The 25,043-nt window shown below is 38.2% G+C and overlaps 3 protein-coding genes and 2 non-coding genes across 8 annotated transcripts; 2 read left to right on the plus strand and 3 right to left on the minus strand.

The window, feature by feature from the left end:
* Positions 1 to 829: 829 nt before the first annotated feature.
* Positions 830 to 6,418, plus strand: LOC113671470 (rho GDP-dissociation inhibitor 1). Its single transcript, XM_027187679.2, has 5 exons — positions 830 to 1,567; positions 1,663 to 1,746; positions 2,003 to 2,079; positions 4,964 to 5,027; positions 5,663 to 6,418. Exons 1-5 carry the CDS (start codon positions 1,396 to 1,398, stop codon positions 5,857 to 5,859), a joined length of 594 nt encoding a protein of 197 aa, XP_027043480.2. The 5' UTR covers positions 830 to 1,395; the 3' UTR covers positions 5,860 to 6,418.
* Positions 6,419 to 6,949: 531 nt separating this feature from the next.
* On the minus strand, positions 6,950 to 7,023 carry Trnar-ucu (transfer RNA arginine (anticodon UCU)). Its single transcript has one exon. It is a non-coding gene; the product is annotated as a tRNA-Arg (tRNA).
* A 224-nt stretch (positions 7,024 to 7,247) lies between these two features.
* On the minus strand, positions 7,248 to 7,321 carry Trnar-ucu (transfer RNA arginine (anticodon UCU)). Its single transcript has one exon. It is a non-coding gene; the product is annotated as a tRNA-Arg (tRNA).
* Positions 7,322 to 9,099: 1,778 nt separating this feature from the next.
* Positions 9,100 to 16,539, plus strand: LOC113671468 (uncharacterized). Of its 4 annotated transcripts, XM_089185529.1 has the most exons (3): positions 9,512 to 9,751; positions 10,266 to 10,491; positions 13,012 to 16,539. In XM_089185529.1, exon 3 carries the CDS (start codon positions 13,046 to 13,048, stop codon positions 16,133 to 16,135), a length of 3,090 nt encoding a protein of 1,029 aa, XP_089041655.1. In that variant the 5' UTR covers positions 9,512 to 9,751; positions 10,266 to 10,491; positions 13,012 to 13,045; the 3' UTR covers positions 16,136 to 16,539. The 4 variants fall into 4 exon arrangements, with proteins under 4 accessions (XP_027043474.2, XP_089041655.1, XP_027043476.2 ...); XM_027187673.2 differs by lacking the exons at positions 9,512 to 9,751; positions 10,266 to 10,491 and adding an exon at positions 9,100 to 9,181; XM_027187675.2 differs by lacking the exon at positions 10,266 to 10,491 and having other exon boundaries at positions 9,535 to 9,751.
* Positions 16,540 to 17,121: 582 nt separating this feature from the next.
* Positions 17,122 to 24,307, minus strand: LOC113671469 (transmembrane protein 184B). The gene is made up of 7 exons (XM_027187677.2): positions 23,731 to 24,307; positions 22,535 to 22,697; positions 21,341 to 21,431; positions 20,769 to 20,844; positions 19,974 to 20,065; positions 19,098 to 19,267; positions 17,122 to 18,811 (listed from the first exon to the last, which is right to left on the minus strand). Exons 1-7 carry the CDS (start codon positions 23,908 to 23,910, stop codon positions 18,321 to 18,323), a joined length of 1,263 nt encoding a protein of 420 aa, XP_027043478.1. The 5' UTR covers positions 23,911 to 24,307; the 3' UTR covers positions 17,122 to 18,320.
* Between the last annotated feature and the right edge of the window lie 736 nt (positions 24,308 to 25,043).

The following is a 25,043-nucleotide window of genomic DNA, read 5'->3' on the forward strand; positions in this document are numbered from 1 at the left end:
ACAATCAAATTCTTGGTCAATAAATTGGCTGATCATCGTGCGTCATTCAGTTGAGTGACCACTTCCTTGTCTTTCAAAGTAGACAAATGAGGAGAGGATTTCCTATGAGGGTTTGTCACGTAATATGGGGTCATTGCCCCCGCAGGGTTTTTGGCCCTAGAGGGCCAAAAACCCGAGGAGGCACCTTAGGACTCCCCGCGTAATATAGAGGAAGACTGGAGAAGAGGGAATGTGGGTATTTTCGGTAGATCATAACCAGAAAAAATCTCGATTTGATCGCTTGCACGGCCGCAAGGTATCAACGTTTTTCCCGCAAATGGTCATGGGCTGCCAGTAAAAAGACGCGCGCGGTGACTTTTAGGATCGGTGTCTCTGACACGAGATTTGTCCTAGTATAGAGGAAGACTGGAGAAGAGAGAATGTAGGTGTTTTCGGTTGATCGTAACCAAAAAAAATCTCGATTTGATCGCTTTCACGGCCGCAAGGTATCAACATTTTTCCCGCAAATGGTCATAACTACACAACTGTAAACAACAAGCCCAACTCAAAAAAAAAAAAAAAAAGAAAATGGTACTGTAGGGCGGGGGCAGCTCTAGTGAGAACTATAACTAGTATTAGTAATGTCTAAATCCACAGCGATATGGATATCATTTAATCCGTCAGACCCTGTGCCAAAAACATGTGTAACCTCTTCCGCAGAACGTCCATTGTGGTTCTTCCCACTATGATCATTCATCTCAATATGCTTTCCGTTCTCCATGTTTTTCGCGCTTATGACGGTTTCTTCTGATGTCTCACAATAACCCCCCTCCCCCCCCCCCGCCAAAAGTTCCTGAATGAAAATTATGAAGGAGGCTCAGAATTGAAGTCAATTTCTACACGATTAAATCAGTGTGGTTCAGAAGTTGCTTCATTTCGCATTTAGCAGTTCCTTGACGTTCATTCTTGGCTTATTAGAATTTCGGGACATAAAAATATCCGTTGGAAAGCGTGCAGTTTCCTCGTGACATCTCATCGCCTCATGTTAGATTTTGTCGGCCATCGGATCATGTTTCATGCTCATTATCCCTTAACCCCTCCCGTCTCCTTTTATAGATGCTAAGCTTGTCAGAATGACTTCAGTTAGTAAAAACATTTCAGGCTGGACCCTTTGGTAACTACATAAGCAACGTGGACGATGTGCAAAGACACTCGAGAAGAACATTACAGCCTCCCAATCGAAAAAGACTTTTCATTGGTTGTTCGTCGAGCTTGATGTGAAAACGCAAATGATTGGTTGTACTAAAGCTCTGACGTCATGGGGTGGTTCTACTAGATTCTGAGAAGAGAGCTGGAGGTAAATGGTTGTGAAAGTCTATCAGGAAATATAAATATATTAGCTCGACTGAACTTACCATGGCTGAAGAAGAAGAAGTTCCAACCCCAATTGAAGACGAAGAACCAGAAGAAACCCCGGGTTACAAGCCTCCCGCTCAGAAAACTTTGCAAGAAATTCAAACGTTGGACGCGGATGACGAGTCTTTGGTTAGGTACAAGCAAATGTTACTCGCCGGTGCGGGGGCAGCAGGTATCCCAAGAGAAAGTGATCATTACATTTTTCAACATTGGGTAGTTATTTTTCTGATCCTGATACAAGGATATTTTTGACTCTCTGTTTTCTAGCTGATGAAGGTGGTCCCAACGTGAAGGTCTTAAAAATGTCAGTGATCGTGGAAGGTCGTCCCGATATCGAGTTAGATCTCACAGGTTTGTATCTTGCTCTTTTCACAACCGTAATCCTGGAATGTCCTTTTTGGTTCCGTCTCTGCTTTGGAATGGTGTATTCTTATTCATAACGTCTCTTCTTCCGACCTTTTGTGGCCCTAATGTAGCGCATTGTGCGTGACAAAATTTACCAGCTGATCAGAACTACGTTGAAGTAACTATCATGAAGAGGAAGCTTCTAATTTCGAGCGATCCGACCAATCTTAAGGCTCTGTTGTGTTCACCTTTGGTTTTGCAGGAGACCTGAGCAAACTTAGAGAAAAACCAATAGTCATCAAAGAAGGGGCCAGTTACAAAATCAAAATAACATTCAAGGTAAATTCCTGCATATTAGTGTTGACATTGTACTAAAATGGCAGAACCGTGTTGTAATATCGTACTTGTTACATTTAAGTAATTGCAGTTTCAGTCTTGTATTAATTAAAGAGTGTTCAAGTATGCCTTTTCAATCAGTTGTGATTTTGCCATTTCCTTCTTCTTTTGCGCTCAGTCTGCGTTTTGTGGTGATAGAGATTCGTAAATTTACGAGCTAAATTGTACTCGACATGAGCTCATCAGGAGAAATCATTGTGAGTGTCAATTTTGAAAGTTAATTATTCTTCACCCTATTTGAAAAGCAGACTTTTGTTTAGTAATGATCCTTTTGATGTCAACAATTTACTCAGATAGATTTATCTTTGAATCATTGTTTTTGTGTCATCCATGTTTTTAGAGTTACTATTGTCTAGACTGAAAGTTATGTGCAATTTTCTGACTGCAGAATGTCATGTAATAAGGAAATTCTACAAGTTTTTATTTCCGCGTTGTCTCTGTTATCTTTTAAATAAAGACAAAGGAAATGTTAATGTGAAATTCATGCTAGAAAGGGAGTACTCTATTGGACTTTAAGATGTCAAATAGAGGAAAATGTTATAATTAGCACAATGCAGGGGATTTTTTGCATTAGCTTAAATCAGAGAAATCGGAAAAACAGAGGGTAGAAAATGAATAACACATTGGAGTTAATTATGGCCCAGGAATCCCACACTGTTGAGATCAGGGCAGGTAAAAGGTTCAATTAACTCAAGGACTCAGACCTTGCAAGCAAAGAAATGCTTGTGTTACAGTGCTAGTAATGAGAACTTGCTTGCCGGCTTAATAGACTGTACCACTTCCCACATGACCAACAATACTTATCTGCAGCTTTCATCGTGATTTGACTTTGACAATTGAATTTTTCCATCCATACTTAGTCTTACAGATCCATATCCTGAGTTGAAAGATCACTCACTAGCTAGGCACAACTAGCAGGGTTTTTTTGCAGCTCTCTTTTGGTGTTATCACTCAATTTATATCAATCTCTTGGAAAAAAATCCTTGCTACATGAGATTTTCTGCCTTATTGATTATACTATTGTCAAATTCAATTGGCTAATGATCAAGTTTCCAAAATACTGACTCCTTTCTAGGGGCTAGATTTGGAAAACAATATCATCCTTGCAGGCCATCATCTTCAGTGTCCCCTCTCTGCAGACCTCTCTCTAGCTTGCATCGGTCAAGGCCTCACACTTTGAAGAAAGGCTTGTGCTGAAGCACTTTTAATATGGTCCTCCTCCAAAGCTAATATCTTTTAACCCTTTCACTCCCAAGATCTAATAAGTAATTCTCCTTACTATCTGCCATACCATTCTTATGATGTTAGTTTGGAGAATTTGGTATCGCATCAACTAATAATCCCATAATTGATATTCTTCTCTATTCTCATCACCTGCCTGCTTGATATTGTATTTATATTGTAAGGAGAAATTCTGTCTTGGTCACTTGTGGGAGTGAAAGGGTTAACCCTTTAACTCCTGAGGGTGATTGGCATCAAATTTCTTAATAAGATATTCCAGCTAAATCAAACATCAGGCTCTTGTGAATTAAAGAAAGGATCTGAAACTTGACAAGCTCTTGATTTTAATTGAATTCTACTTGTCAGCACCTAAGGAGATGATTAGAGTGACTATGGAGAACATGTATACTGATGTTAGGCTTGACAGATAGCTTAGAGATAAGAAAGCTGGAAAATGCTTAAAAGCTTAAATGTTAACAATACTGTAAACAAGGACTCAATGATAACTACACCTTTATATTGAAATACATGCTTAATGATCTCTTACTTAATTTCATCAATAAAAATATTCATGCTGCAGTTAGCATCATGAAAATGAATGTCACAGCATCTAGTTTTAAAATAGCTTTTGATTAAACTGGATCAAGAATTTGCAGGGGGCTTTCACTTGGGATTTCAAAATAGGAATGGAGTGGTAGCATCCTCGTGAACTTTTGTGTGTGACTTGCACTGCTTTCAATAAGATTTGAAGTACACTCTGTAGGTGGCTACCTCAGTAGGGCACTTACTGGAGAATAAGTTCCCTTCAGAACAAACTGGCTTCGAATGGAGTCTACGCTGTTTAACTTTGGCAAATGTTCATTAAATACTAGTCTCCTTCATAACAGTTGTTTAACTTGTCATTTTATTTCTAATCAAAATCTTCCATGAGCTGACATGTTAACCTGCTGCCTTAGTTTCACACAAAAGTCCTCTGAAAGGACATATGGTTAAAGGCTACTGAAATTTGAGTCAGCATGTTCTTGGAAACTCCCAAAAAGTCACAGAAAGATCCAGAATGATGGTAACCATCCAAAATCACATAATACATAACACTTTCAACAGGCAGTCTACAAAAACAATATTATACAATATCCTGTCTGCATCAATGCACATGCTCTTGATTTTCTCAAATTTTGATGCTATGATCCTCACCTTCCTTTGCCTGACCAAACCAGATTCTCTTGTTTTCTATTTGTACATCAGTTTTTGATTCACAATTGCAAAGTATTTGCACTTTAGATGTTTTCTGAGTTTCTTCTGCTTATAATTGCAAACAAACCTCCTGCTTTGAAACAAAAAATGCATCTTTTGCAATCCAAGTTTCTTTCTTTTTTTTTGTTTCTTTTTTTTTTTTAGTGGGTGAAATTAAAGATATGCAGCAGTGAATTCCACAGGTTTTATTTATTGGAAAAACCCCAGGATTAGTTGATCATTCTAGTCTGTAGAAGTGTGCGTTATTGCTGATGCATTCCATGCGGTTGGATGAATCACTTTTTTCAATATAACTCGTGCCCATTGTAAGATCTTAGTTACAAATCATTGTTTTTTTTTAAAAATTTTCCAGGTGGTACGTGAAATTGTGGCTGGTCTTAGATTTCATCAAGTGACCTTCAGGAAAGGTATTAGAGGTAAGTGTAGGTCAACATTATGGTAGATTAAGATTTATGAGGAAATAACTTAATTTATTACTAATTTCAGGACATGAAATTAATTTTTTTTTTCTGATAGCCACTTGGCTCCTAAATTTTTCAAAGTGGTAGCCAGTTAAAAAAAAGTTGGTCACCATTTTTGAAGACAAACAAAACTTTTTTATATGGTCAGCATTCTAGATAGACCCTCAAAAATTAAGTTAGGAAAAAGGTCTTTAATTTAACATGCTACAAAGTGGACACTAGAATAGATTATATACAAAGTTCAGGCTCACCAAAATCCAAGATGGTGTCTAGTCATTTATTGAGATACATGTGCTGTATTTTGGAAACAAACTTAACGTGGAAGTTTGCTGCGAATTTATCTTTGCAAATCTTTTTAATTCACTATATCTCTAGGTAAGGTTATGATGAAGTATTCTAGTCACCAATTTGGTGACTAATTTTCAGGATTTGGTTGCCAAAGTGAAAAATTTAGGTGCATTGGCACCTGTATTAGGCACAATTTCACGCCTGAACTTATGCCACATTAAAGAGATATTTGTTGGCATTTTGTTATTGTTTACTGATCATCCAATTGTGAACATTCTTTTGCTTTCCCCTTTGTGTTTCAGTTGACAAAAGTAGCTTGATGGTAGGAAGTTATGGTCCGAAAGCAGATCCTCATGAATACTTAACCCCATGTGATGAAGCACCCAAGGGAATGTTAGCTCGAGGCCATTACACATCAAAGAGCAAGTTTATTGATGATGACAAGAACTGTTACCTTGAGTGGGAATGGGGATTTGATATTAAAAAAGATTGGGAATAACAGCTATTCGACACATGTCAAGACGTAGAAATTAGTTTTTTTTTTTTTATGTAGGAAGACAGTCTATTTGGAAATTTTTTTTCTTAAGTTTGAATTTGATGCTACACTGTATGCACTTTTTTTGTCTTCAGGTAACTTTTTTTGACTGGCAGTGATTATCAAAAGAAGAAATAACTACAAACGTAATGTTAGAATCTGTATAAAGATGTTTTCATGATATTTTGAAGCTTTTTTTATGTCTTGAGATTGTGTGAAAATAACCATTGATATGATCAATAATAAGATCCATCCATCTAGACCTCAAGCAGTCTTTATTAATTTAGTTAATTGACATTGATGGAAAAATTTCTTTGCTTCACTTAAGGAGTTTGTTTTGTCACAGTCTTGTTGTTTTATTTCTTTTGGCTGGCATGGCAGACTACCTGGAGAAAGAGAACTGCTGGTAGTCCCCTCATTTACCTAGCTTTCCTTTGTGTGCTGTGAAATGTACCGTGTTAGATGGAAGATCCCTCGGGTGTCCTTTCATGCAACCAGTTACAAATAAAGTTTTTGCCCAAAATAGAAGAGAATCAAATTTATACCTTGACTGCTGTTTTTTTAACTTTCCTGCTCTCCCTTCCCTACTTAACAACCCAGAATCCTTTTGTGAGTTGTGGATGCTTTTTTTTAAGGGTCGAGACAATTAATGAAACTGCTATTTCAGGTAATGAAGTAGAAGTTAAAACTTTACTTCCCATTTGTAATGAATATGTAACTTTTCCCTTAAACACTTACGATTTAAATGCATTTAGGTTAACGACAAATTGAAACGTAAACTTAACTCCACGTAAGAGGAACTTGTTGCTGAATGTTGGGCAAGGTGATGTTGGAGCTTCTGTATTTTGACTGGCAGTGAAAATGATGGTACAGTACCTGATAATACTTTTAAAAAATTGCCTTGTCAGCATTTGGGTCGCCCTGTTTCTCTTTGTACCCATATGGCAGGTACCTATTTAACCTTGAATCAAACCAGTGAATTGATGAAGAATGGATCGCTCAGCTGAAAAACATGAAAATTTTTCATGCCACACGAGGCAAAGAAAAAATCTTTTGACCTCGGTGGGATTCGAACCCACGACCTCCGGATTAGATCTACCGTTACTCTGCCGACTGAGCTACGAGGTCGCACAGAGAAAGTCGGGGACGATTTAGGATGGTGAATCGCGGCGAAGAGAAAGTAAGGGTACATATGAATGTTGTGCCGCGTAGCACTGGGAACACAAATGGTGAAACAGAGAATTAACTCTGAAGTGTAAATTAAAGTGCTATTGAAACCCATGAATAACCCATTGGGCGTTAGCCCTAATAAAGGGAAACAGGGAACCACACGAGGCAAAGAAAAAATCTTTTGACCTCGGTGGGATTCGAACCCACGACCTCCGGATTAGATCTACCGTTACTCTGCCGACTGAGCTACGAGGTCGCACAGAGAACTAACTTGCTATCAAGTGACTGTTGTTGGGTTAGGGGAGGGGTAGGTGGGCAGTTGCCCAGATACTGATATGTAAATGAATGGAAAAAAATGGGTCAACGGAAATCAGATCTACGAGTTCACGGTGGTTCGAGTTAGCGCGGTTCCACTGTTCAGTCACAGGATGGCATTTTTTTTCCAATGAGTTTCCGGTATTGGGTTGCATCAGCACTCGTAGAACAAATGAACACATCCGTTGATCATACATCGTGGTGTATCCAAAGCACTTAGATCTTACTTCTCTTCTTTTGTCGAGGACAGTTTCACAACATCGCATTACGTTTGCTCGCGACATGCGCGCGTGACAAGAATCAGATGTACCATGTTTCGGGTTTTGGTTCGTGACAGAGAACAGTTCGTTTGAGTTCTTCCTCTTATACCTTAAATTTGCCGATGGAGACGACGATGTATTTTCAATTAAGATATTTCAAAAAATACGTGCATATTCCATAATCTAATTAAAACATATGTCGATCGGTAAGCGTGCGTGAGCTTTATAATTGTGTAAGTTGAACAAACTTGGCACCGGTAAAAATCTTTCGATCATCATCTTTAATAATGAATCTGTCCTAAGTTTTGAATTTGCTTTTAAATACCAAGCGATCATGATTCCTTTCTTTTCTCAAATCAACCCCTCAGATTTTGGATCTCAATCATTAAAATACAAATTGCTTTTCTGAGACCTTTTCTCCTTTGGGGTAGAGCCACAAGTTAAAATAAGTGTCAAGTTGTCGCAAGTTGAAACATTGAGACAACAGGAAACGGGAGGTGGGGGGGGGGGGTTAATATTTACCCTTTGTATGAAACTGTGTTTCAGTCTAGCCCTTTCGCATTCTCATTAGCCTGCGCAGCGATTAATTTTTTCTTTTCTTTTTTATTTGTTTTGTCTTTATTTTTTTGAGGGGGGGCGGTGTAGCAGTCCTCCCTGCCCTCCTCTGAGAGGGGAGGGGTAGTGCGAGCTTATTACCCCGAATCAGCGGTTCTCTTTTTTTTTTTTTTTTTTTTTTCTCAATTTAGGTCTTAGGCCTCTCGCGGTAGTCAAGTTTCCGCTGGTCAAGCACTCACAAAACCGACAGAACTTTACATCGTTACTTACTCTTTGTTAATTAACTGCGATCGATGTTAGGAGAAATTACGTTTTGATTATTATTGGACTAAAGAATATAAATAATCTATCGGCTGAAACGCAATAACGAGGGTCTGAAAAGAAGGTAAATTAAAAACGGGCATATTTCCATAAAATCCATGGTAAAGAAGCAAAAGTTGACGATAAAGCGCTTCCGGCTTAATCTTCTAAGTGTAAGTACAGATGTCAGCTTATCGACAAGTATTCACCCGTCCCTTGCGAGCTTTCTTATAATTTAAGTGCAACAATGATCTCTTTAACCTTTGTTAAAAATGAGCAAGTAATTTCGTTTAGGAATTTGCTCGCATAACTGAATGGGAAGCTGTTTTCCATGTGAACGTGAATGTTGTCATTGCGTGTTCGGCACAGTGAATTGAATAGGTTTAATACCTTCTTGACAGTTTTACTATCTGTAGTTGCTTGTTTTGAACAAATAAGTATTGTCACAAATCGTCTTCTGTTATTGAAGGTTTACCGAAAACAGCTTAGCGAGGAAATATCATTTATTGTTTAAACATAATCCAATGTCATATTTCGTAATAAATACTTCAGAACCAGATATAAATGACAGAGACGCCAATTCTCGGACTTCCGTCCTCGAATAAAAGTAACCGAAAGCTGTAGCTAATGGATCTCTGTTTGCCGTGCTGTTTGAAGTACTTGCGACAAAACCGAGTAGACGAACAGTAAGTCCTTAGAATGCCGTAATTTGTAAACATTCAATGATCACTTCAAATTCTCGTATTCGTCCATTTTAGATGATTTTTATTAAGGCAGAAAAACACACACACACACATGTGGCTTCACTCGCAAGCAGACCTACGGCGGCTATGCACATAACCTCAAAATTTTCCTTCGCGGAAATACCTTCACTCGACAGATTTCCCGCGCAGATCAGCTAACAGTTGATGTAAAGGGGTCAGCCAATTGCGATTCAGCGTTCCCACGCCTTGTCATGTTTGATTGACCAATAGAAAACTTATTTAAACAATCAGGATTGTGGTATTATCTGTCATATGCGTTGTTATGTTATGTGGGGGTTTAAATTCCTTGCATTGAAAATTTACCCTCAATGAATCAAATCGGGGACAAGCTTACTCAAACTCAGTGCTTGCCAAAACAAGAGTAATTTTCTCCTTATTTGAATCGTTCTGAGGCCTTTCCGCTCCAGATCAATATCTTGTCAACCTCCCCGTTCATGATTGGCAAAACAAAATCCTAGAGACAGTTGGGATTTTTTCCCGCTCTTAATTGAGGTAAGTCTTTAACAATATTAACCGATTGACTAGCCTGTCTTCATGTTTGTCTAAGAGTCTCAGTCGGTGTCTAAAAACTACCACAATTTTCATCTCCCAAAAACTCTTTTATAAGTATTGCTTTCAAATCAAATTTTCAATTATCTCTGGAATGGCCCTCAAACTATTGATAAATAGGATGTTTTATAAGCAATTATCTGCTTCGAGTTTTAAGAAGAAAAATTGTTTTGTCTTCGAAGCACGCGAATAGGCTGCATGCATTTGTTATTGTTAATGTCAGTGGTTCTGTTTATGTATGTATTGAGCTTTTACGCTGTGCCCGTTCTTCAAAGTACTTAATACACATAGGTTAACTGTCAACATCCCGTGTAATGTTCCGTGTCTGTATTTTTATCGATTTCTAGCGTTACAACACAAGTGTTTTTGTTCGAGGTGATTAGGTTAAAGTCGAGTTTAAAAAAAACCGATAGCTTTCTTAAAGCAAGTATTTTTTTTTTTATCAAAATTCGCCTAGTCTGCCTGTGACTTCAATGGTTCTACCTCTGGTAAATTTCTTTCACCCTGCTAATGCGCCAGACATCACGGGTGCCTCAACTGGTCAAAGTTCACAAGATTCCAACATTTAATAAAGTTCTGCTTGTGAGGCCACCTTAGAAATAGAGAACACCAGCGCCGCATTTGAAGGAGAGTAGACTAAAAGGATTTGTTCGAAGCGGAAGAGTTATCACTTGAATAGAAAGGTACGTCGCGAATGTTTCTCTGAAAATAGGCGTGACTGCGATCGCGTGACTTTTAAGGTTGTCAACATCTACTCGTTCACGTCAAACCTGAGGTGTATCAAGAAAAGTTATCTTTTTAGACCGAATGTCGCTCATTGTAGATTTGTTTAGTATCTCCAGTACTGTGAGGTCTATCCTTTGCCGAAATGCGACAGAACTTTTCAGCCTAGGAAATAACTGAAGAAAATTTGCAGTCGGTGCTCGAAACGCTTTCAGGTGATTCATTAGAGGACGACGATGAAAGGATGAACAACGTTTTCAAGCTCACAAGAAACAGTTCTATTCCAGTTTAAATCGTAGATTTCGCGAATTTATCGTTTAAGTCTACACTATCGTTGGTGTTAAAAGCATCAACTAGTAGTTAATTAAATGAGGGTAAGGGGCGCCATTTTACCTCTATTGACTAAAACCCGCAAAATATACCACAGTGTAATCTTCATGTTGACCGTGACAGACATTAAGAGAAGGCATGCAAGGCGGAGCACCCTCGAACTGAAAAGGAAACATATTTACCAGTTCACTGATATGTGCTTTAGTGAGAGAAGTTGCGTAATTCTTTCAATGAACTTAAATAGTGTACAATGATGATTGATCAGCATGGAACAATGCAAAACACAAAAACTCCGACAATTGTTTTAAAAATGGGATCAATTTGTGTCGTGTGCCAATGATCAGGTGAAAAGCAATGGTCGATGTTTAAATTAAGGCATTGGCTTTATGTGTTGACAGGAAAAGTGAGCATAAAAATTATTTTAGGTCAGCAATTGTCATCACCGCTTTTATTTCTCAATTAGCGGACGTAGTCCTTTCTTTTAATCCGGACGTATAAGAAATTTTTGATTGAATAAGCCCTTTACTGGAGCCGACAAGAATCCTCTCTGCTTATTGAAAATCTAATATTCTTCAATTTACTTCCTGTTCCTAAATACCATCTTAACCTAAGTTAATTGTTCTGGGGAACCTCTTGAAGATATAGAGCGGATGCGATTACGTTTGTTCTAAATCTAAGACACTCTAAATTTTTCGTGTCGATCTAGCGTGGGGGCCTTGTTGACAAGGGAACTGTTAAAAGGGACGCGTTTGTGATATCGGTATGTGTTCAAGGTTATCGCGCGTGCTTATTAAGATTCAGTCCTTGGAGGTATTAGAGATAAGGAGTTCAGTCTGGGTATGTTCTAGCTTATCTGCTTAGTTTTGCTGGTGCTGTTTACATTTTCCGCACGCACGATTATCCTACAGAGTGTAAATAACGATATCTGTTGCTTGAATCGATTGTTGTATACTACTGATACCTTCAGGCGACTCCTTGGCTCCGGTTGGTTTCCTATCGTGTTTTTCTGTTCTTGTTTGTTTCCTCTGATAAAAACGTTAATCCATCAATCAGTCAAAATAGAAAAACCATCTTTTTGTCGGCTTACTGATAATGTTCGTTTATTTTGGTATTAAATCAGGCGAAATCATGCTCTTTTATCACGAAAGGCTTTTCGTGCCAGGAAATAAAATCTGTTCTTGATTGCGGAGAAGACAAGAGAGGAAGAAAGGGAACTGGTTTTGGCAGTCTCTCTGCTTCCTTCCTTCGTTTTCAGACGAAACAAAAGGCAGTTCGCACTTAAAATTGATCTAAAATTGACCACGCGACAGATAGAGTTAAGCTGACGCGCGCCAAAAAGATTATGCTGTTATTTTGATATAATTGTATAATAAGATTTAAAAGGTGTGTGGTACAGTGGATCAAGTATAAACTAGCACGAAAGCTATTTTAAACTGTTATTGTTTCTTTTCTTTGTACTCTCGTACCCTTTCTAAGCCGTCGCTTTGTCGCAAGTATTCGCGCGCTTCGTTTCACATTTTAGAGGAGCATTTTTTTCCCTCAGAGATAAATGCGAGCTTCGCGGCCGCGGTTGCGATAGATTCCTTGACCACCTTCTGCCGTTCACCCATACCTGCTGTTTTTCTTGTTAAAGAAACGAAGACACAGTTTTTCAAGCTCATCAAAAAGTATTTTAGGGAAATCTTTTTTCTTTTTCGTTCTGAGCGTTAGCAGAGCGTAGGGCTAACGCTCGAAACGTCAGCTTTAGAAGCTCTACAAGGGGGCCATTTTACATTATCAACTCTGATCAAACTAATTTATCTTGTAAAAACCGACCAGCAACACAGCATCACAGTTTCGTTGTTAACTTTTCTCCTATTATTCAAGACCCTCCTTAGCTGGGATCATTTCTTTTAGTATTTTTGTAAAAGTCAGTAATATTGTAAGAGGGGAAAGTCGATGACAGTCTCCCTTGGGGATTTAGGGTTAACGATGACTCAGAAATAGTGACATACATAGTGCTCGTAATCCGCACCTAAAGTAAACGGGGAAATACCGGCCATGATTTAGGACTTTGGACAGATTACCTGTCTTAGCTAGCTAAACAAATTTAGCATTGACTTCGTTGTAAATATAGCTAACAAATCCATGTAATCCTTTTTTCTCCTCAGCGACTCTGAAATTCAGCCAAGAAGAAAATCTGCTATGGATGACAATGTGAGACAAGCACTTTCTTACATATCATTGGGCGATCAAGATCTCAGAAAACAGCGAACCGAAGAAGCTGTTATCCATTTCTGTAAGGCGTACGCTTTGGAGCCTGGTCTTGTGAAGAATCATATGGTCGCTTTGCCACCAAACGCTTTACGTACGGTTCTATGTACCTTAGAGGATTGGTGCATATGTGGGGATGATTCTGGAAGTTTATTAAATTCGGGGCTCACAGTCTCTCTTGATCAAATTTGTGATCTGATTACCTCTAACGGTTTACGCCCGGACAGCCGTGTAGCGTGGTCCACAAAACTTCGACTGCAGATGCGGAGCAAAAAATATTTTGATGCAGTAACGACGTGTGCCGATGCCGTGAAGATATTTTCCAATCAGATTGATGTAGTTTTCTTTCTGGTTCATCGCGCAATGGCCTACATTCTCCTGAAAGAAAAGAAGTTTGCTGTACAGGATATGATCGTCGCATGCGACAAAGATTTTAATGCTGGTTTAACCTGCATTAAGGAAATTGGGGTAAAACTCCTTCCATCCGTTTTAGAAGCGCTCTATGAGTTCATTGCTACTCTTGCTAAAAAGTCAAAAAACTTTAGCGAGGAGGAGAGATTTTTGTTGATCAAAACTGACCGCATCGTTGTTGGGTTAAATCCGGAAGATTCGTCTACTATCGGCGACTGTGCAAGTCACATGATCAAACTAAATCAACACAAGCAAGCCGTCGTCCTTTTGTCCGATGGAATAGATCACATAACGTCACTAGGGAAAAGAGAAACGCCGGAGGTGGTGGAACTGTTGCTTCAAAGGGCACAGTGCTACTTAGCTCTGGAGGAAAGCGAATCTGCCTTAAATGATTATCTTTGTGCGGCAGCCATTGATGAGGATATCACGCAGATCACGATACTTTCCTTGCCCCATCAACAACAAGATAACATTACTGCTCTCGCTAAAAAGATCTCATCTGAGGTCTTAACCCGTTACCGCCTTAAAGTCAGATTGAAAAGCCCATGTGCAGTTGACGCCAAAAATACCGCTGACATCCTGGATAGAGCAGCGCAAATGTACAGGATGTTGTATCTCCTGGACAATAACAACGTTGATGCCTTAGTTAATGCTGCGGAGTGCTTAAAGCTTCAAGACAAAGATACTGCGGCAATCAGCGCGCTTGACTTAGTACTTACGCTCCGCCCAATGTGTTCCAAAGCTTATTACACTCGTGCGTTTTGTCACATGAAAACCGCTGACTTGAGTAACGCCTTTGCAGACTTTAACATGACCCTCGACATCCAGCCAAGTTTTGTCCAAGCGCTTTGTGGGCGCGCCTTTGTTTTGCTCTTGAATGGAGATCTTGGCAAGGCGGCTAAAGATCTAACAGCAGCAAGCGGGATCTCTATTTGTGCCACAGTCACCTGGATAAAAGAATTACCCGACTGTGAGCAAGAAACACTGAAGAATCAAATCAAGGAATACTTAGTAACGACCCCCAAGAAACACTCCCAGAGTCGAGGCTTGTACGAGGACGACTCGCTCGTCACTTTAGGTAACGTGTTAACGCGCGCGTTTCCCACGGACTTCGAGTGTCATCATGTGTTTGTGGAAATATTACAGTCGCTGTGCAAGATGGATGAAGCGCAAGCAATTCTTGTTCGCTTAATTACAAACAATCCCGATGACTATTTAGCAACGCTACATCTTGCTGTATTGAAAATGAGGCGAAACAGAACAGCTGATGCACTGGAAGACATCTGTTCTCTTTTGAAAACGATAGGAGAAGAGAAACTTGCAAGCGCAATGTTGAGATTAACTGACAAAGACCGTGCGCGTTTAACGCGCGAGTCGCATTGCGAGGGCGTACAGAGATTTAACGCTCACCTAGGAGATGCAACAATAGAAGGATATTTTTCCATAGCCATCGCCTCCTCTCCAATCAAAGCCTTGGAATCTTACGTGTGGCGAGCAAAGTGTAGAATGTTGAAGGGTCAGCTCGATTTGGCCATCGCAGACCTGAATTCAGTGCTTATTAAAAAACCAAATCATGTTGAGGTGCTCTGTGTGAGAGGTCATCTCTTTATCCTGAAAAACAACCGGAAAGCGAGCTACAATGACTTACTATTGGCGTTACTTCTCAACTCTCAAGCACTTAAGACTTTCATCCTTTCACTTCCTGATGATCAGAAGAATCTTGTGGTGGGAACCCTTGAAGACTGTGTCCAAATGCTGTTTTCTCATTACCTGACACAAGGTTTCCGTTCCAAATTTATATTGAAGCTCTGTGATTTATTGGTTCAAATAAACAGTGACGTAGCTTCTTACCACAGCCTTTACGCCGACGGCCTCATAATCTTTGAAGAGTACCGAAAAGCCATTGAGGAGCTCGACATCACCAAACGACTGTCTTCCGAAGATGTATCGATACTCAGCCGAAGTGGACTCGTCCACATGAAACTCAATGAAGTTGAAATTTCGGCAGCAAAATTTCGAGAACTGGCCGACATCGATCCTGAAGCTTTGAACTTCGCTGCCAAAGCATTAAATCAGGAGCAGAGAGAAATCCTGTCTAAAGAAGCTATGGATAAGGCGAACTATCATACTAACGTCAATCAAAATGACAATGCCTTGGGATTCTTCACGGTTGCTGCAGCCGCGACGTGTGATGGTCAGCTGAAGGAGATTCTGCGCATGCGTTCTAAATGTTATGAAAGGCTCAGGCGATTTCCAGAAGCTATCGAAGACCTGACGTCAGTCATTCGATCGGGCGCACCAGTCGTCGGAGATCTTGTGGCACGCGGTAATCTGCACTTGCTCGATGAGAATTACAATGGCGCATGTAAGGACTTCCTTGTTGCTATGGAAACGCAAGAGGTGACAGCGATGACACTTATTTCGTCCTATCCCGGAAGAGAAGTGGCAATCAAAACTTTTCTCAAAGCTGCCTCAGCTCATCATAAAAAATTCGCAGATGGACTAAGGGTTTGCCTCTACGGACTGAAGTTTGATCCAAACAACATTGAGCTGAAAACACTAAAGCGAAACTTTGAATTTGATTTAAACAACAAGTGTTTTATCCAATAAAAAGAAGTCAAATAGTTTAGTACGAAGATTTCCAGCCACATGGAATGTCCTGAGAAATTAATTGAATTCATTGCTTGTGTTGAATTGGAAATTAGTTTTTTTTAATTCTTTCCTTGTTTGCCTTACTTAAAAATATTTGCTTAGTTCTTTCGCGACGCCTAAATGGGAATGGTCACTGTTTCAACTTAAAAGCATGAAAATCAAGATAGACTGTGACGTGGAAACATTACAGCATGTAGCTTGCATTGTGAAATTCATTTTGAAAGTACCTTGTGTGATAAAGTGGCATTAATAATGCTAAAGCGTTCCCAAAGTATCGATATAGCCTTTCATAGTTTTTTGTTCATTAGCATTGTTTTGTTTTCTATAACTTTTTATTCAATAAAATAAGAATTTTTTCTTAATTTTGCGATGTAGTTTTTGTTGTTAGGTTGCCCGTTCGCACCTTTTCCATAACTTTTATGTAATTTTTAATTTAGTTTACGTGAGTTAGCTTGCGATACCTTCAACAAATAGAATGACTATTATCATTGTACTAGACTACGAGCAGTCCCACCTTTTCGGTGAAGTCCGTTGCGCGAGTAAAAAACATGAGCGGAAAAATGATCCTTGCGCACCACTGGGAACTCTGAGACTGAGGTGTAGAGTTTCATGCGGCGCGCTGACATCAACTTTTTTCTTTGCTGATTTTTTTTAACCCGCGCAACGGACTTCGCCGAGAAGGAGGAACTCGTAGTCTAATTTTAAAATTTTTCCATCATCGCTATCACAAGAACGCTTCATCATCTTTATCGTCCTCAATATCGAGAAACAAGGTTACGAATCAATTTTTGTACCGCTGCGATAAGCTCTATTTACCAGCGTGCACGGGTTTCAACCGCTTATTTACTGTAAGATGTCGGAGTTTTGCTGGAGCCGTTGCACGGTATGAACACAAATCGAACCACAATGCTGAACAAGGACGTTCAATACACTTAAGGGCACCATTTCAGTATTAAAACACTTAGTTATTTTTATTCAGTTATAATGAAAGCAATATTTACATCAACTTTTCTGAGCGAAAAAATACACCTACATAAATGAATTGAATGGTACTGGTATGAATAAATAACAATAGCTTTAAAATAAATTTACAATTTAAATGTTTGAGACAAAATGTACAAAAGACATTTGATGCTTAGCCAAAACGCACATCATTTATACCGAGCAAGATGAATGACAAAGCAATGAATGTCTTAAAAACTGCCTTAAATTATTTTTTATGCTGCAAACTTAAGCACTCGCGTCTTCTGACTTACAATACCATCACTAAAAGTAGATTTCTAGTGTAAACAATATAAAAAACTAGTTTAAGTCTTAAGTAACGTAAACAAACAAACATTACATCTACAGATTCAATCTGTCATATTTACAAAACAAGTTAGTTTCGGAGAAAAAACTAAACTGCAAAAATTTGAGATACTTTGCTTGCTCGCTAGTTGCGGAGAAATTTTTCATTCATCACTTTATTACAACTGATTCTGTTCACTATTTTTTTTAGATCTTAATGGAATAGTCTGGATGGAGTTGTAATTAACCATCAATAATCATACATATTTAACGAAACAAAATAATTATGATCGGATGGAATCATCTACAACAGTTAAAAGCTTACGCAAGAAACTTAGATTGTGAAAATGTTTCCCAAGTCCACACTTTGTTTTTTATCAGAGAGAAAACTGTATTAAAGCCTTTTTTGTTCGAACGGTTCAATTCTTTGTAGTAAACAAAAAAGGTGCTCCCACCTCAGATTATCGAGTTAAGGATATCATGCTATAGGTCTTCTAGATGTTGTTACAAAAAGACAGTATTAACCTTCTCTAAATAAACGCTTGCGAACCGCAATCCATTTTTTTTTGCTCATGAGCCCCCTGAATCAGGAGGTTCATTAATTTTCAGACCGCTTTTTTCTTTTCTTACTCAATACGTCTTGTTCATCGTATGATACAAGGATGGCCAAGGCGTACTCGAATCCTCAAACCTCGCCAAAAGATTGGCTTCACTCTCCATTTCCTCATATTTTTCCAAGTCAAATTTTACTTAAAATGTTCTTCTTTTTTTCCTTCGTTCTCCTCTCTTCTTTTCTTTCTTCTTTTTCTTTTCATTTTGGTGCTTGCCGAATACCACAGTTAAGAGGTAACAAATACTAAAATTCCTCGTCAGACGCAAGTAGCGTGGAATTCTCATTATCGTATCTGTATCCATGGCCATCAAGAACTGTGATTTGCATTCCAGGTTTAATTGAATCCAAGTTTTCCACAACAGTGCTTCGATATGAAGTTACAGAGTTCGCTTGCACAGTGCTTTCCTCGTTGAAAGTTTTTAGATTCTGCGCGTTTGCGTAATGTTGATAAGATCTGGAGAAGTTGTGAATCGCATCATCTACAATGTCTTTAGGATTTATCGTTTGTCTTAGATTTCTAGAGATACTTTTCAACGCGATTCCTTGCCCTCGCTCGTCAAGTTTTCTCTGATGGCGATAAATCGAGTAAGGGAAGGCGTGCCTGAGAGCAATGGCAGCGAAGAACATTTCTATGCAGACCACAAAGTTCTGATACCCGGCAGCAATTGTGCCAGCGGATAAGTCACGATATGTTCTGATGGCTCCCGCCTTTTCTAGCACAGCTAGTAGAACACCTGAGGAAACAAAAATTTTGTACAACATCGTTTTTGTTGTCTTCTTTTTTTTTCTCTGGCAAGAATCATTTCTGTATGGCTGTGTAAAGTTCAAACAGATCGCCCATGGATGGAAAAAGAGGACTGTGACTTAATTACGTCAGATATGTGCGGCCAGGTTGCTCAGCAAGATTCAAAATGGCGGCATTCATTGTCGATAATTTAGTTAAGGCTAATAAATCTTTGAATCTTAAAACATGGTCATCCAGATATACTTTTAAAAGGCGTTGATAGAAATTACTCTTACCTTGCCAAAAAGAAAGAAAAATAACTGACTTTATGGTAAAAAACTTCAGCACAGGATAGTAAGGACTAAGGAGATCTCGTGTGGCTTGATAGAACAGAAACAATGCATACAGAGCCAGTGATACCGTGATGTTGTACACTATTGTGATATACAGATAGCCACGGTCAGCTCTGAAATACAACAATAAAAACAGTTTAATAATCTAAACATGATTAATCTACTGGACTGATGTACTTCCTAAGCAGATTAATAGTTCACCATTTATTCACCCTTAGTAAAAAAAAGCCTACAACCAAGAGATTTATGAGTGAGTCTCATACTCTGAATACCAGATGGTGATGGTACTATTTACTAACACAAATGACCATAAGCTCATAATCACACGACCCTAACATGATACTTCTTGGTGAAATATCTTTTATTTTAACTTTTTTCTTTTGTTTCTTTTCATATCAACAAAAAGTAGCCATTTTAGATGTTAACATTCAAAGTTTAACCAAGCATGATGGCCATGCTCAGTCTATGCCTGTTCACTACTCAATTTTCCCATCTTAGTATTAAGAAGGATTTTAAAAATGCACAAAGCAGGCACCCTGATAAATGGAATAGGAAGTGGGTGTTTGGAAGCATCACACCCATGTCAGTGGTTAAACAGCTTCCCCTTCAACTTAGTGGCAATCTGAATGCCTGATGCAAAAGCTAGTTACATTTAAGTATACTGGTTACAAAAGTGTGCTATTTTAAACAATATTTATCAATTTTTGGGACAAAGATCTAAGGAATTGTTAACAGAACACTTTTATCAAACAGTTTCTTTTTTTGTAATTTAAATCAAACCTAAAATATAAGACAATACAGTCACATGACTGTGATTACCTCCAGTCTCCATCAGAGTAGTAACCAAGTGGCTGAAGAATGAGTGTAATGACTGCCATGATGGGTTTTATGACACAGTACTGAAGAGTGGCCTGGAGGGACATGAGTCAATCATGAAATCACGTCATTTTGTTATTAGGCCGATACAAACTGACAGCATATAGAAAATGTACCTGGTTCTAATCTAAGTTTCAAAAGTAGCATGCAGAAAAAAAAAACTAACAACAACAACAATCACTGAAGAGCAATTAACACAAGTCCCCTTAAAAATCCAGGTGGTAACTTTACCAGCTCCTACCCTGTCAGAGAGAAGCTCCAAAAGCAAGAGAGGCTTCTCCTAACAACTACCATGGTAAGAATTTTCAATGATATCTGTAAGCACAAGTTCACCTGTGAGTGTCAAAAAAAAAAAGGGTACCAAAATCTAGGTATCATTGATGCGAAAAAATAAATGAAATTGAATTTTGCATTCAGTAGTGCCAAAAAGAAGACAAAAAGGGTGTCTTAATTCTGTATCTCAGAATACTAAGCTTCAGGGTAAAAGAGAAATAAATCTCTCAATTCCTTGAAGCCAGAGAACTTTCATTAGTAACCCATCACATCTAATCGCAACTACAGTGACTATTTCTTCCAAAGTCAAAGGTAAAGAAGGCAAGAAATCTATCAATAATATTTCTTGTTTATTATAATTTGATTATCTATATTTTCCAAACTAATGGTGTAGCAAAATTAGAAATAAAATTTAAAAAAAGACAACTAAGGACATTTTATCTAAGATGATATATCAGACCTCACCTGTTTACAGAATCTTAAGAACACTATTGTATATTGACATCCTGTTAAACAACATGTGCACCATAACCAACTGGCTCTGAAAAAAAAAAAAAAGAGGATCATGAAAAAGAACTCATGGAAAAATTCCAGTAAAAGCAGCTCATCTATTGAAAAGACAAACAATGATTAACAGCTAAAAAAAGTTTAGGCAATGTGATTAAGTAACATTCCAACTTGTTCAGTGCACTCACAGTCCTTGATATTCCAGTTACCTAATGATACACAGCTTCATGTTATGATAACAGTTAAAATGTTTGCCAAATTCACATAATTATGTTTTGTTCATTTAAGTGCCAACACTCATTTTGGTGAATGATATGACTTGCGTGCTCTAAGAAATTTCAAATATTCCAAAAGCGTGTCATGAAATACTTTGCATGCCTTTTAAAGAACATCACTAGCATTTTCTGAGCCATCAGTTAAGGCAACATACAGACAAATTTAGTATCCCTAATAATATACTGTTGTGGCTAAAAAATATCACAAGGCCAACAATTTATGTAAAATCTGCCAGTCTGTGATGATTCACTTACTTGATTGGTCGTCCTCTTATCTCACTTAAGATTGACATCTCACCTCCCAAATATTCGTAACACAAACTCAAGAAGTTGTAGATAACAAATGCTGAAAAAAAGACAACCAATTTCAAAAGACTGGAATAACAGCCACACCACAAAAGCCAAAGGAAATTCTATTCACAACCACCTTCATGTTACCCCTTAGCTGACAATCATTTTCTATTCTGGTCAGAAGATTTTGGCAATCAACATTTTTATCCAAGACAGAAATTAAATATAGCAAACTGTACGTTCTTCCTAAAGTAATGAGCTCTTAACAGTTATTTACATCAATTATGACAATAACAGGGCTGCTTTGTGAGATGTTTGCACTCCTTTTTATAAGGATTGTGTATATCTTGTTAAAATCACTCTGTAAAAGGCAAAAGATGGTTGCTATGTGATTTTCCTAAGTAAGTTTCTCAAGGACACCAAATATAACAAAATAAAATGCTACTGCACCAGTGACCAAAGAATATTTATCAGGTGTCAATTTTAACTCTTCCCATGACAGAGCTCAATCAGCATCTATCTTTCTCTATAAAATCAATCAATGCTTTCAACATTGCCTATCCTGGCCACATGCAGAATGCATGTCACAAATGCAATCTCAGATGAAATCTTGTTATATCCCCTACTGATGCAGCACCACAGTTTCTTTAACCCTTTAACTCCCAGAAGTGATCAACATGTAACTTCTCCCTATAATATCCATTCATTATCCAGCAAACAGGTAATGAGAATAGTAAGCCAAACTTATTGGGTAGAAGTTGTTTTCTTGATCTACCATAAAATCCTCACAACTAACTTACAAAGAAATGTGTAGTAGCTAGAGGGGAGAATTGACAATTGGATCTTGGGAGTTAAAGGGTTAAAGACTGACCCAATTACTTCATATTCTCAACATGCAGGCTCAGTGAGTAGTCTACAATTCACTTGATTTTATCATAGGGATAATATACAATAAAAAGTAAGGATCATGACTTTCATTCCACCAAAAAAAGAATATGATCAAAGAACATACATTTTTCCATAGTTTAGACTGTTACATCTTTGTTGTCAAGTTTGGAAGTATTAAGACAATTATTCACTCTATGGTGTGTTTTGATAAGCTATTGTTTTCAGAAGCTGGCATTAAATTGGTAAGATAAATTCAAAAATGTTAAGTACCTTCATAACAATCCCTGATACTGTCAAAGTAGACATAATATGACTGTTCAAAAAATAACAAGCTCAACCAGGAATCAAATGCATAGATAGGAACAATAAACAGGATTCTCACAATCCACCTCTGCTCATTTGGGTTAGTGTAATACCTTAAATGTTGATAAATCTGCAAGATAGAATGAGTTAAAACATCAACCTACAATCATAAACAAAACACACTTCCTGCACAATTTTAAAAGACAATTTTCAAAGGAATAGGTTATCTTTTGGAAATCTCAAAATGCAGTAAGTAGTTAGTATTTGAATATATTCACTAACATTAGAGATGAATCAAAGCATACGGTTTCCGGAGAATACTTCTCTTCTAAAGGGATCTTCATTAATGTCAATTTTCATTACTGAAAATGAAAGACCTTATTTACAAGCTGTCTTTACCATTCACAAGCTATCTGTGACAACCAGCAATCCTGGCATGCAATACTTAATCATAATTTTATTCTTAGTAATACAAGAAATACAATGTCATAGTTTGAGGAGGAAATATTTATAACATTGATTTGAGTGTCAGATAAACGTTTCTCAGTTGTACGATTCATCCTCAAAAAATCACCGATAATTTATCTTTGATAGTCGTTTTATATTTTCACCTTTCAAATGATCTATGTTGCAAGCACATGCAGCTGTACTCTCTTTAAACAAAATCGTTCGCGACATATGAAATAACGTAACTGAAGTTTCACTGCTCACTGCGGGTGATTGTAGAAAGGAAATTGGTTTGAAATTTATCAGTTGTCAAAACTCGTTGCGACTACAGACGATCTAAATAAAGCCTAAAATTTTCTAATAGAAAACAACAAATCTAACGTAAAAATGGATTTCAAGAGTCTTCCCAACATTGTAGAGGAGTTGAGAGTCACTCCTAGTGATGAGAAAAGACATGAAAACAACAATAGGTCATGCCCCTTCCAAACTTGTACATTGATGCAAGTTGGAGTTTGAAGTTTGGGTCTTGGTGTAATAAAATGGACAGATTTTGAATCCAAGACTTTTTGACTTAGAAAAATTGGTTCCGATATGAGAGGAGAAATCGGCAAAACCACATTACAAATACAACCGCTAGTTCGCGTATGAATTCAATGTACACTTTCGTTTCGTGTATCTTGTAAATACTTTTCTTTCAAAATTTAACTATTCCTCACCTGATGGCAGGTTATAATTAAAGATAACCACACAAAGATACCCGAAATTCCGCGAGCAGCGGCGGTTTGGAAGAAAATCTGTTCATCGACTGCAACTGGAGTAAGTTCGTTTAAAATGGGGGTTGGCGAAGTTGTTGTCGTATTTGGCGAACTTAGCAACAAAGACGTGTTGAACAACATGGAAATATGAAAACGGTAACACCAGTCAATGAAACTTCTTTCGAGACTCCGCAGTTCAAATCACTGAAAGAAACTCCAACAAAGACAATGGTCATCTACAAAGTGAAAAACCTGTTTCTTTCCGTAATAACTTCAACGAACAGCGATGCATGCTTCTAAAAATAACCACATTTTTAGAGTTTCCGCTGACCGGTTCATCCAGGCAGGTGCTTTTCAAGTTTTTTAAAGGTTATTTTTACCAGTTTTGTGGTTATCGTTGTTTTCATCCATGTCAATGGCCAAGGGTCGAAGACTGAAGATTTTTGTCAAGAAATTTATTCAAGCGGAGCCTCCTCTCTATCCATGAAAACGATTAGCATCAACGTGTACCAGAAGCACGCGGTAAAGGGCTCCTGTATCTGCGTAATAGCTACGTCACATGTCAAGTATGTTTGGTACGCTCGCGAGTTACGTTTCATGACAACCAAGTTTAGCCGAGCGCGAGCGACGGAGGGAAAAATTGATTTTTTTCCAATCGCACTTTACTATTGTGCAGTAATGTGGCAAAATTTTCCTTACTTTGTATAGACACACGTTATTTATCTTTCTTCAGGGTCTTTTTAGAGAATCGCAAAAAAAAAAATTAATTGAGATAAAAATAAGCGCGGGGAGTGTGGAAGTGTGCGGCTGAGCGGGAAAAATGCGGAAGGCTGCAGATCTATCGATGCAAGGCTTCTTTTCTCCAAAACTTCACTCGATGCGGGGGAAACAGGGCTATTGTATTGAAGAGGAGAACTTGGGCCCTTCTCTGTTTTCATGCGTTTCGTTGGCCACATTCACCAAATTTTCCGTAACGGCTGGCCCGTAGACCGTCTGAAGACCAAAGAACATCTCGATTTCCTCATTCTTTCCACTTGAACTGAAGCTCTGTTTTATTCTGGTACCACTTCCGCCACTCAAAATATTCTAAGGTCACCACTCCATTATCCTGTCACAGGAGCTCATAATGCGCTCCTGCCTGTCATTATTGATATGTCCAGGATTGAATGCATCCACGAAAATCACACATGTTACTATCATTTTCGCAGCAATAGGAAGACTTCCTGGATGACGAATTAAAATCGCCTTATCATGCATTCGCACCAAAGAAGGGC

The sequence above is a fragment of the Pocillopora damicornis genome, chromosome 10 (genome assembly GCF_964200805.1).
Source record: "Pocillopora damicornis chromosome 10, jaPocDami1.2, whole genome shotgun sequence".
Lineage (NCBI taxonomy): Eukaryota > Metazoa > Cnidaria > Anthozoa > Scleractinia > Pocilloporidae > Pocillopora > Pocillopora damicornis.

Coding starts and splice junctions, on each gene's coding strand:
- LOC113671469 (XM_027187677.2), bottom strand. CDS start 23,910: ATGTTGTTCAACACGTCTTTGTTGCTAAGTTCGCCAAATACGACAACA. Junction 20,066..20,768: donor TCTTAAGATTCTGTAAACAG/GTGAGGTCTGAT, acceptor ATGTCCCTCCAG/GCCACTCTTCAGTACTGTGT. Junction 19,268..19,973: donor TACTCTGATGGAGACTGGAG/GTAATCACAGTC, acceptor GTTGTATTTCAG/AGCTGACCGTGGCTATCTGT.
- LOC113671470 (XM_027187679.2), top strand. CDS start 1,396: ATGGCTGAAGAAGAAGAAGTTCCAACCCCAATTGAAGACGAAGAACCA. Junction 1,568..1,662: donor CGCCGGTGCGGGGGCAGCAG/GTATCCCAAGAG, acceptor TCTGTTTTCTAG/CTGATGAAGGTGGTCCCAAC. Junction 5,028..5,662: donor CTTCAGGAAAGGTATTAGAG/GTAAGTGTAGGT, acceptor TTTGTGTTTCAG/TTGACAAAAGTAGCTTGATG.
- LOC113671468 (XM_027187673.2), top strand. CDS start 9,123: ATGGATCTCTGTTTGCCGTGCTGTTTGAAGTACTTGCGACAAAACCGA. Junction 9,182..13,011: donor CAAAACCGAGTAGACGAACA/GTAAGTCCTTAG, acceptor TTTTCTCCTCAG/CGACTCTGAAATTCAGCCAA.